The sequence below is a fragment of the Mus caroli genome, chromosome 5 (genome assembly GCF_900094665.2).
Source record: "Mus caroli chromosome 5, CAROLI_EIJ_v1.1, whole genome shotgun sequence".
Taxonomy (NCBI): domain Eukaryota; kingdom Metazoa; phylum Chordata; class Mammalia; order Rodentia; family Muridae; genus Mus; species Mus caroli.
In genome coordinates, this window is record NC_034574.1 from 64,103,538 (window position 1) to 64,116,368 (window position 12,831).

At 36.3% G+C, this 12,831-nt stretch overlaps 1 protein-coding gene across 1 annotated transcript in view; it reads right to left on the reverse strand.

Moving 5' to 3' along the window:
• Window positions 1-12,456, reverse strand: part of Gabra2 (gamma-aminobutyric acid type A receptor alpha2 subunit) — a 130,686-nt gene extending 118,230 nt beyond the window's left edge. The window contains exons 1-3 of the mRNA XM_021163094.2: window positions 12,246-12,456; window positions 11,816-11,902; window positions 9,214-9,329 (exon numbers count right to left, since the gene is read on the reverse strand). Coding sequence (XP_021018753.1) covers window positions 9,214-9,329; window positions 11,816-11,886 — 187 coding nt within the window. The 5' untranslated portion in view covers window positions 11,887-11,902; window positions 12,246-12,456. The remainder of the gene's footprint in view (window positions 1-9,213; window positions 9,330-11,815; window positions 11,903-12,245) is intronic.
• Window positions 12,457-12,831: the final 375 nt, after the last annotated feature.

The window sequence follows — 12,831 nt, forward strand, 5'->3', positions numbered from 1 at the left end:
CAGATTTGCTTGATTGTATGTTATGAGCAAGAGTAATTGATTTGTCTGAACTTCAGGAACTTGTCCTTTCCAAGAAACATGTGGTGACATTCAGAGTCATTTTAAGAGTGGTAACACACATGTTTATTGTGCCCCTCACCGAAAGGAACTTCATATCTATGAGATGAACAGCATTGTTAAATCTTATGGTATCTTTCCTACTGCATGACTTCAATGCTCACTAAGGAAAAAAATAGTAAAATAATTTCATTTGATCCTCTCCAGTGAACATTAATAAACTGCAAACTGCTAAAACTATTCATTTGGCCATCTCCACTGATTCTCATATTTTAAAATATGATTCATGTGGACTAAGAAAAAGTACCTTTAAAACAAATGGGTGCATATATTCACTCAACCCATTGAGTGTTGACGAGGGACTGAGGAAGCTTTTACTTTACTGGACTGAAGTGTTGGAAATAACTAAATCTAGTAAGAAAGATGTGTTTGGGCCTCCAAGAGGCAAAATAGTAATAAATAAAGCAATGGTCAGAGCAACGGGTCTTGCTTTTCAATGATGTCACTCTCTGAAAGCTCCAGACTCACTAGCCTAATACACACAACCACTGTCATTCATTTAGTAAGGTTTCCCTGTGAATAGTCTTAAGCTGTGCAGTTACATGTAAGAACAAATTTACATAACACTCTGCAGGTCTAGGATACACCAGCTATTACTGATGTACCCTGTTTGGTACCTCTTTCCAGGGTGTAAACAACAACACACAGTGTTAAGGATGGTGTCCAGAGATGTTATAGTTATACCATAAATGACTGAAAGAGATACAGAGTGTTGTATATAACACAGCCACAGTTATTTTTTAAATTGAACCTAGCATTGGGAGAATTTGCCAGTAGCCTGGGCCCATACAAGACTGAAAACCCAGGAAGATCCTGGACAAAACTACAATGATGTCCAGAGAAGGCATCTGCCTAGTGGTACTGCACCACAGGAAGCTAGAGGCACAGACTTTCTTTACAACCTTGTACAAAGTCTTTTTAAAATAGAGAAGAAATGATAAATAACTTGATATCTCACATAAACATGTTCAGAGACACCTTCTTGGATACCTGTGTGAAGTCCCACCTATTTATTCGCATTTTGTTGCTCTGAAAAGTCCCAAAGCAAATCGCAGTTGGGCTTTATAGCAACTTAAATGGATGGTTATGCTACAGAGAACAAAATAGGCTCTGAAATCTTCTTCCTCGGGCTTATCCTGAAGGTTGTCCTATTAGAGGCTCTCTAGGAGTCTCCACCAGTCTCAGACACAAGCAAAAGCTGGCCAGATGCATGATTGTACTGCAGGAGCACTGGACTCAACCTCAACTGTATGGGGGCAGGGGAAGAGGCTAAAGCCAGACTTTGCAGCTTTTAAGAGAAGCAGAGACCCCCAACTTCTGTAGTTTACACTGTTTCTATCTGGGGTTACAACTTGTTAAAAATGCAGCTGACTCTCCCTCTTTTCCACACACACTGCAACATAGGTTTCAGTCCTCCTCTTAACTCGTCTATTCCATAGGCTTAGGTCTCAAATCATTATCGCCACTAGGCAGGTCACAAGAACCAATTCTTTCCATTCAAGTTTCTGATACCACTCAGGTTCGTTTAGCTTTGGCAATTGTCAGCAACATTATGTAGTGGGCTTTATGTGAATACAGCCTGTTTCATAAACCAATCTATTTTCATTAATTGATTATTCCACATTGTTACATTTTGTGATAATCACAAAAACATCAAAGGGGAAAATCTCTTTTGTGTACTGGTTTTGTTTCTGGAGACTCCTTAAATATACAAAAGTATGTGGACAAAGTAAGACAGAATGAGTAGGAAAACCTCATTTTCTTCTTTCATTATCACTGCATAATATCTCCAGGATAGACATGATGCATCCCTTTAATCCCAGGATTCAAGAGACAAAAGATCAAGTCCCGATTATCCTATACATCAAGCTTTAGGCCAGCCAAGACAAGAAGACCCTCTCTTAAAACCAAACAAAACAAAAAGTTACATTTTTTCTGCTGAAAAGTAAACAAGTTATACAAGTCACATGTCATACAAACAAGTGTAATACTGAATATTGTCTGCACTGCATATGAAGTATAGCCAGTAACTATCACACTGTCAACAACTATAAACAGAGGACTTCATCCTCTGTTTACTTAACACTGCACAAAGACCTCAGATGTACATAATAAAATCAGACCCCAATATGTCATTCATTTTATCTCTGTTAAAAAAAAATAATAACCCAAGGAAAGGTTGAGTACCATACCAAAAATTATTCAGTTAAAAATCATATGACAACAGAATGCAGGACCCAAAGAAAAGGCTTATCTCGGTCATTGATAATAAATAAGTAAATATATACATATGCAATAATATATATAATAAAATAAAAATGTATTGTAGACCTCTACCCCGAGGACCTTCGTAGTAGCTCATATCATATTTTGCTTCTAAAGTATTCTTACGTGTGATTGATAATAGAACACAAACTACTCATTTCTTTTAAATTGTTTCCAGAGTCATAGGCCCTTCCCTTATGAACCATTCCTACAGGTCATTTCTAAAGTCCTCTGTACAGAAAACTTTGAATACACACCACGAATCATTCTGAGAGCACATGAACATTTGCTTTCAACAACCTTCTTCCCTTTTCAATCAGGAGTTGTACTCAGGGTATTGAGCATCACTGAGCTATATATCCAGCCCTGTGCTTTTGTAATTTTTAAAATTTTACTATGTAGTTTTGTTACACAGAACAGGATATCCATGAATTGATCCTGTTGTCCAGACAAATCTTGCACTCAAGAACCTCCCTGCTAGCCTCCCTCGCAGCAGAGAAACATCTCAGTTGTTTTCTGTATCTCTTGAATGGCCCACGTTAATTCTTAAATAAATTCTAGAGTAACACAATTTATAGAAACATGCTATCACACATCTCTCTACAGTCTAAGGATAAGGCTGAACTTATAAACTGACATTCAGACTGGAAATCAATGACTTGAACTCATTTCTTTCATAACGGTAGACATTAAACTTCTTATGATTTCAGATCATAAAATAAGAACCCTAGGAAAATATGTTCTAGATGAGCTCTTCAAAATAACTTTTCAAAAATGTAGTTAAGTATGGTACTCAATCTAGGTTTCACAGACTGCATCCATAATTTAAATGTCAAGGCTTGTCATTTCTAATAGTTATCATTGCTGAGCGGCACTGCGACTGTTAACTATCATAAATATATGAGGCCTGTCTACATGCTCATTCTGGCAACGACCCCAGCAAATTGATCTAAACACAAATGTTTTTTTTAGTCAGTTAACAATTTGAAAGATTCCTCAGAAAAAGTAAAACTAAGAGTTGATCTAAAACTATCAGTTTATCTAGGTTGCTCCCTCCAAATGTCTAACAGAGAGATGAAGGAGTAACTTTATTCATGTATTAGCAAGTGCTGGCTAATTTTAATGTATGTTCTTCATTGACAAGATTATGGGGTGATTCTGCCTTGGGTTTCCAATCTCATAAAGAAGTAAGATTGCAAATTTATAAGACCTATAATTATTTCCTCGGTGTGTTTTTCAAAGAATACAACCTCCTAAGAGATAGACTTCACTTCGTGAAGAGATGGCTTCTGATATTTGTGCATATCTAAATGTGTTTCTTGCCACCTCCCAGTGGTATGCCACGTGACACAGGATGCTTTTTAAAGACCCTTTGGTTAGCTTAGCCATACAACATCTCTGTGAGAGAAAAGGCACATAAATAGAACTCAATTTCCCATTTGACAGATAGGAAGTAAAGCTGGAAATAAGAGAAGACAATCATTTCAAACCACACTTTTAGCTTGTTGAAGAATTGTTAGGTTTTGAATAATTTGGTAGCAAAGCCACTCTGACTCACCTAAGTGTCATCTTTAAATATGTTGTCAGCAGTACTGAAAGGACAATATGGTAATCTGGTAAAAATTATTGCGTTTCTCTTAAAGAAAAGGGTAAAATGTATGGGTAATTCCTTTTGTGCTGCATGCTACAACTTAAATTCATCGGAATTAAACATCACTGAAGAGAGTCACAGGTGGTGTTCTGAACCACTGTTCTGTAAGATTAGGATAGAACTAACAGTAAACCATGCAAGAAAATTTCCAAAAAATATCAGACTTAACAGTCTACATGTGTCTTAAGAGACTCAATAAGCAATTAACTTTATTGTAATAAATACATTAGCCTGTATATTAAAAGTGTTTATGGAAGAATGAAATTAGGTAAGAGCAATCAAGATTGATGGGAGAGTTATGTGATAGGATGTATTAGGTGAGCCAAGGTAGGTGACATCAATGAATATTCTTGTGCAAAGAAAACACCAAAAAAAAAAAATTCCCCTACAGAGTGTCCTGATGTGTTCACACAACAGGAAGGATGCCAGGGTAACTGAAGATATATCTGCAAACAGGGAGCTGTGTGAGGTGAAGTTAAAGAATGAGTGGAAGGTAGATCACTCAGAGCTGCACAGATATCCAATGCAGGATGAATGCGGTAGTGGTTGCAAAGCTCTGAACAGGCATATGGTATGATCTGACTTAAAATTTAAAAAGAATCTACCATTAATTATTAAATCCTTTAAAAATGTATAATCCACTGTATTGCATAACCTGTGCCTTGTATCTTAATTTTAACACACCGTCCTGCTCTCAGAAATAAATATAACCATGTATTCTAATTAAATATCACCTCCCACCCCACCCCCCAAAAAATACCAAGTCTCAGAGTGTCTAAGAAAGTTCTCTGTGTGAGATCTTATAGTAAAGAGGGCTGAATAACTTTACTAACTTATTGTTAAAATCTTACTTCTCTTTGTGTGTGTGTATGTGTGTATTATAAAAGGATAAAAATAACACTTATGATTAATTACCTATTAGCTATCAATGAACATGTTTGTTTTAGTGTATTATTATTGAATTGAATATAAGCCATTTTCTATATTAATTAATGGAATGTAACAGATTATGTACCTGATCTTTCTATTTCAAGTGACATATGTATATTCAGGTTAAGACTTTTAGGTAGAGAGCTGATTAGGCAGTAAAGGGTATATGCTGCTCTCAAAGAGACCCTGAGTTTATTCCCCAGCACCCGCAAAACTTGTGATTCCAACTCAAGGAGAATCTGACATCTCTGGCCTCCAAGGCCACCTGTACTCATGAACACACACAGCACCCAGACATAGACAGAATTACAAATGAAAAGAATATACATTGCAATGCAGAAGTAATCATGCGAAGTTTGCAAGAATCTATTTAGAATATGGTGATTGACCTTCAGTTACTTTCAGTCACTTTCTAGTTGTCTACATGTACACCATTTTGCAATATGCAATTCTATGTGACATCATACTCAACATTTATCAGAAGAACTGTAATGTAAACCTTTTTCCAAGAATAATAAGTGTGCATCTACAGAGGCAGAATAATTTAAAGTTTACACAAGTGCTGAGGACCAGTGCTGGTGTGTTAAATATTCTGTGTAAGAGGCTCATTTCTCTCAATGAGTCACACTGCCTACCTAAGTACTCACAACTAAAAAGGCACCCAGGTACAAGGATTCCCATTTTCTGCTTGGCAGAAACTTAATCTAGAAGTCAACATTTATTTTATGGCCATAATATGCAAATCAATATCCAGTGGCAGAAACCACAGAAGATTTATGATACCAAATCCTTACCATCTTATTAAGATAATAAAGGCATATGGAAATGAAATAAGTAATACAATAAAATATGTAATAAGTGAGATATAGCAACTGTTAAAGAAATTCAACAGACAGAATTGAATCTCAATATTTCAATTTTGTTAGGAAGGTCTTCACTAAAGACCACTAATGTCATCACAGTTTTCATAAGAATGTTAAGCTTTCAATCAGCAGAGAAGAGGAATAAAAGTCACTCTAGGAACAGGAGATAATACAGCCAAGGGCCAAAAGAGCAGATGGAAATGGATTGTCAAAAGAAAATAGTGAAGTCTGAGGTGCCAGATAGATGGGAAGTGACTTAACATAGAAAATATACCCCGAGAAGCAGGCTGCAGGAAACTTGGTTTTCTTTTGAATGTGTTTGTTTTATTTTGTTTAGTTTTTGATCCTATGACAGGGGAGGGGGAAGAAAACAACATTTGCTGAAATGTTATATAGCCTTGTATATATATATATATATATATATATATATATATACAAGATTCCTAGTCAAGTCACATAGTACATACACTTTGTTGTTACTATATTTTATTCTGTTTAATAGAATATTTACATAGTTCAAAGGTGGAGGTTACACCATTACGATTCCAATGCTTATGATCTTTGAACAAATAAGATTAGTTCATTTTAATTAAAAATAAAAAGAGATGTGATACTTTCATTAGATATCACTTGTTTTTGGCTACTGTATAAAACAATGTTTCTGCAACAGCAGTATTTCAGAAAGATAGCCTTCACAACACTATGACTATGTTTTTGCATACACTTTTATTTTTTTTTATATATATTTTTATTACATATTTTCCTCAATTACATTTCCAATACTATCCCAAAAGTCCCCCATAGCGCCCCCCACTTCCCTACCCACCCATTCCCATTCTTTTGGCCCTGGCATTCCCCTATATTGGGGCATATAATGTTTGCAAGTCCAATGGGCCTCTCTTTCCATTGATGGCCGACTAGGCCATCTTTCAATACATATGCAGCTAGAGACAAGAGCTCCAGGGTTCTGGTTAGTACATCATGTTGTTCCAACAATAGGGTTGCAGATCCCTTTAGCTCCTTGGGTACTTTCTCTAGCTTCTCCATTGGGATCCCTGTGATACATCCAATAGCTGACTGTGAACATCCACTCCTGTGTTTGCTAGGCCCCGGCATCGTCTCACAAGAGACAGCTATATTTGGGTCCTTTCAGCAAAATCTTGCTAGTGTATGCAATGGTGTCAGCGTTTAGAAGCTGATTATGGGACGGATCCCTGGATAGAGCAGTCTCTAAATGGTCCATCCTTTCATCACAGCTACGAACTTTGTCTTGCATACACTTTTAATCAGAGGTAACAGGGCTTCTCTGCTCTGGCGCCTTAGTAGGCAGGGCATGGAGGAGAACATGGCTGTAGATAAAGGTCGCCCCTCAACCTATATATGCTCCATCAAGTACCATCAATGGTATCTATCAAATTAGGACCATCGGAAGTGTGGGATCGGGAGAAGAGAGTGGGACACATAAAGCAGAGTCAGGTAATAAGAGTTATCAGATCACGCAGTATTAATAGATGAACATGACAAAGGGATGGAGAAAAGAAAAGAGTAACCTAAGAAATGACACACTATATTCCATTAAACCAAGTGCCAAGACAGTGGGGGTTCATATTTAAATGTGAGCAACTGGAATTTTTAATATAAGAAATAGTATTTAAATATTAGAGATCATAAAATATCTGAAAGAGAAAATACAGTTTCCTCTACCGAGCCATGCAACCCAGAAGCAAAGATCATTTTGGAACTGAAAAACAATGAAGTTCAAGGTCTAGCTGTTATATTTTACAACTTATTTTACACCAGGCAATTTATTTAAAAATAAAAATATTCTATGAGATAAATGAGCCGCCCTTGTGCAATCCGTCTCATAAACTACTGTTACTGATTAGGACGATTTTGTGTTAGACTTGTTTCTTTCTCTACAAGAGAATACATGAGTGTGGTAATAGTTTATTGGCACATTTTCTATCATAATCCAAGCCATTTATGTTCCAACTATTTAGAAATATCCAGTATTAAGGAAATACAGTGCTCCATTTTATGTTTTTCTTTATTTTTTTTTCTCCTAAAAAAAATCTCTTAGAAATAAAACCTGTCACTGTATCACCTGTGTCATTTTTGAAACATTGTTCTTCCCTGGATCCTCTTTTAAATTTGAAGTGCTACTCAAGAATTAATGTGAAAAACAAAATGTAATTAAATGAGGTACTGTTTAACAGGTTGGGTCTGTTTGACTGTTGTCCTACCACTGTCAAGACATACTGTTCAATTTTGGGAGATACTCTGAACCTAACAACTGTCTATCATCAAATTAATTACTAATGTAAAATTCCACACATTGAGTTAATATAAAGTTTTGACAAAGTCACGGGTACCCCAGGCTGGAACTCCATGTGTAGCTATGGAAGACTTTTAATGTTTGAACAATTTACCTCTATCTCCCAAATGCTGAAACCACAGGTGTGTGTGTCACCAGGCCCAACTTAATAGAAACCCTGTCAGCAGCCTTACAAAGTTGTTAATGCTGGAACAACCACAAACTGTACTCATCACTACCTGGCATGGAATGTTCAGCTAATTTTGTCTTACTTTTGAATCAATTAAGCATTGCAACAACTATGTGTACATGGGCATATTTATCATATATAGTTTTTAACTAACATTTTAAGTAACATATCTATATGTGTACAAATAGGCAAGCATTTAACATTGTTAAAACTCATAACTAATAATATCTTGGCTTGGGATATTTTTATCAGTTCCATCCCTACGCTTACTTGTATCCAACTTTAGTGTCACTTAACAATCCTGAACACTAATAGGCATTTAACACACTAGCCTTCTCTAATTTCCATTACTTCTTAGATTTAAAAAACAATTTTTTACTTGACAATTGTTGTTGAAGCCTGAAATTCAACTGTGTCAACTTTGTAAAGAAGGATTAGAGCCACTACATATTTGCAACATTGTTATTTCTCTGATTATTGTGTAATCTATGCTGATCTGAAGATGGGTATTTGTAAAAGGGGTAAATTAGTAGCATTTGATACTACACAGGCACATCAGATAAATAATACAAATATATATTCTCTGCATAGAAAACAGGATGTTTCCAATAATTTAACTATAAAACTGTTCACACACACACACACACACACACACATGTCCCTAAACAAATATGGGCACTCTACACAATATATAGCTAAATAGGATAGGCATGTGCAATGGGAAGTTATAATGTTTATTTTTTTTTCTTACTTTTCATTCTGTAGGACTTCAAAGACTTGACAATTTCTTCATGCATAGAATGCATTAAGATGAGCACCTTACCTTTAACTTGTAAAGCCATTGTATTTTGAAGGTTTAAAATAAAGGAAAACTATTTTTTACCTCCCAGTCCTGGTCTAAGCCGATTATCATAACCATCCAGAAGTCTGTCTAGAATTCTTGTAAAGATGGTGATGTTATTTTTAGCCTCATCTTCTTGGATGTTAGCCAGCACCAACCTAAACAGATAATTTTACACATTTGTATATAGCATATATGTACATACAGTGTTTGGCTAAGCGCCAAAATGCTCTTTCTCCTTGATCTGAATTTATCTAAATTTAAGGCTCCTTCAGCCATTAGTGACATACATTTCTTTCTCTTTTTCACTCTATAAATAGCACTAAACTTGCTGGGAAGGTAAGTATACTGTTTCAAAAAAGAAACAGTAAATATCAAAAGAATAATGGTAACACTTTTGAGACTTCTAGCATTTGTCATTCTGTATGAACTATAATCTTAATGTCTCCTCTTTAGAACACATCATATTTGTTGATTCTCATATGTAGACATTATCAACAAGATTGTTTTGCAGTTAGATGAATGAAATAACTAGAGAAACTTCTGAAGTAATTCTTCAGTGTTGTGACTATTAATTGGAAAATAAACTGTTATCTTGGTCGCACAAAAATTCCCTGTCATTCTCAAACATAGCATTATTGTTCTCTTATGTCTTTCACAGTTTTAGATGAAAGTAATTTCCTCACTTGGGATATACCTCCACCCAATGGCCAAGCATAATATAGACATCAGGGGAACTCCACTGGCAGGTTGCCAGGCTCCAGTGTAGCCAGGAGATGGAGATGGGGTCTGAAGGCAAGAGCAACACACACCCTCACAGACTCTAAGAAGGACAGGTCCTTTGAGTGGTCTCAGAGAAGTAATAAGGGGCTACATAAAGATAAAAGTGTCCAGTTACCCTTTCTCTGGTGATAAATTTGTGGCAAGAAAAGGGGTCTTAAAAACCCCTAGCAAAGCTTTAGAGGCAGTGATTTTTCTTCATGATTTCTCCATCATAAAGCCAGAAACCTGATTTTGTGACAGCAATTTGGTCAAATAAACTGAATGTATAAAACTGAGTGTCCCCTCTCATTGCCATCTTTTCTCGGAATGATTCAGAGATTTAAATTACTGTCCCCAAAAAGGAATCATTTATATAATAGAATAAAATACTGCCATGAACATTATTGGGTCAAATATAGAACAGAAATTGAGTAGAGTGATATTTTGTTAAGCTGTCAGCACTGGGTCTTGGGGCTTATTCATTAATAAGCGAATACCTAAGCATTAAAGTCAGGGAGTGTGTGTACTTCCATTCTAGTCAATATATATCATATAAAACATCAGCGACAGAGACCATTTACATTTAAATGAATGCAGAACCAGAAGCTAACAATACTTGTAATACACCAAAATTGGCAACAAACTTCAAGCTGGTATTTTGAAGAGCAGAGGGAATGTTGAAGTGTGGACATGAAGATGGACATCTTCAAGTTATGTAAGAATATCAATTCATATACTCTACCTTCAAAAGTTTCTCATTCTAATTTTAAAGCCAGACCCTAAGATAGTCATAAGAGTCTAGCTGAAGTGTTTCACCTGAGGTGTTTGTTTCTCAGTTATAGTTCAGATTATCTTTCTAAAGTCAATATTTAGTCATAGATGGCATCTCCCAGTTAAGTGAAGTATTTCCAAATAGATTTCTTTTCTGTTCCAAAATATCTTAAACATTATTTGGTTAGAACTCATAAGGGGAATAATAAAATGATTTAACACTTATTAAAGAGTAATAGCTACAGAAGAATTATAACAAAATTTGTATTTTAATTTTTCTTGGGTTTAAAACCATTCCCTATACATGCATTCAATGAAATATACCCACTGCTGGTTTTATTTAAAAAAAAATCAGAGAAGACAAGTAATCATATTACTTAAAGCAATCAAACTAATTTCTGTGTAGATAACAGGCAAAAGAAAATTCACACATTTTAAGGAACCACTCTTTTGATCATTAACCAACTGAAAAACAAATTATCTCTAAATTAATAAGATGAAAAAGTTGGCTCATAAATCTGCTTTTGTTTCGATGTTTGTGATTGTCTAGTTGTGTGCTGCCTCCACCTACAGGTCTCAGACTCACATATCAGTTAGATTTCCTACTCTATCTATAGAAGCCCCAGTGCCTCAATACAAATGCAAAAAAAGAAAAGAAAAGAAAAGAAAGAAAGAAACAGAAAGAAAAGAAAAAGCCCAAGTTGCCACTTAAATCATTTAGCTGATTTATTTTTCTGTGTGTTCCAAGGACAGCTTAGCTTCCTTACCATACTTTTGTATAACTATGAACACCTTAACGACAGGCATTCTTTAAACTAATATATCCCTGATAGGGTAGTCACTTCTTCAATTAAATGCCTCAAAAAGAAAAAAATCCCGTTTTTTTTTTTTTTGTGTGTGTGTGTGTGTGTTTGGTTGCTTAAAAAAACAGAATCAGCAAACTTTTTAGAGTTTCAGACACTTAGTAGGACAATTTCCTGTACAATCCATTTCCACTAAAATAATTGATAATTCCTCAAAATACCTAGTCTTTTAAAGAATATGGATAGAGTTGTGTCACTTAAAAATCACTCCTAGACCTGGAATGAAGAAATCAAAAACAATGCTTCACCTGACTGGGTCCCACACCAGGAGAACAAGCAGCAGAGACCATACATTGCATGTACTCAATTTTGTCTTCATCTTCTTTTTGCCAAAGCTATGGAAGAAAAAAAAAATTAAATTAAATTTGTTCTCATCCTACCAAGCCAGTAACCCAAAAGAATTTCATTTCAATTAGGAGGGGATGTTACTCCTGTCTACTAGATATAGGACTGGATGACAGGCAATGGGAAAGGATTTTTTTTAATGGAAAGATTACACCACTAATACATTTTCCTCTGCCTGTAACTTACCCCAGTCCCATCCTCTGAAAAAAAAAAATCGTTATGCACACATGAAATGACAACCCCGGGACTCTAAACTGACACAGTAGCTGATGAAGAAATAGGTTGGAGGAGTGTGTGCGAAAGAGGTGGAGAGATGGATACTCCACGCCTCACCCTCTCAAAGATCACCTCCGCAACGACAGCAGGAAATAGCTGGCAGCAAGCAGGCTACTTTTTCATTTCTATCTTTTCCTTACAGTTAATTGTGGTCTTCACTTTACTCAACAACAACCACCATCACCACCCTCAAAAAAAAAAAAAATTGAAAATCAAATCCAAATCATTCGCCCTGCCCTTTCACATTTGCCCACGTCCATGTTCAAGAGGCAGCAGGGTGGAAATCAAGTGCTGCGAACTATGCGTTTGACAGCTGCTCTGAGCCAAGACTAGCAAAGGAGCGTGAGCCTCCGGATCAGACGCCGCCGAGCAGGCAGGCAGCGCTGCCAGTGTGTGCAAAGTTGGAGACTGTAAAAGAGCCGGGCCAACGTGCAGCCGCCGGACTGGCTCTTGGATTTTTATTGTAGTTGCGAATATACGTTTCTGGGGAGGGACATTGGAATTCGATCTTGGAGGATAGAGAGACTAGGAAAACCTGAGCCTTCGTGTCGAAGGAGCATGAAGAGTGGAGTGGGTTGGTGGGGTGGGGGTGGCATGCTGGCGAAGCAGAGGGGAATGAGCAAAGGTTCCCCCCCCCCCCCCC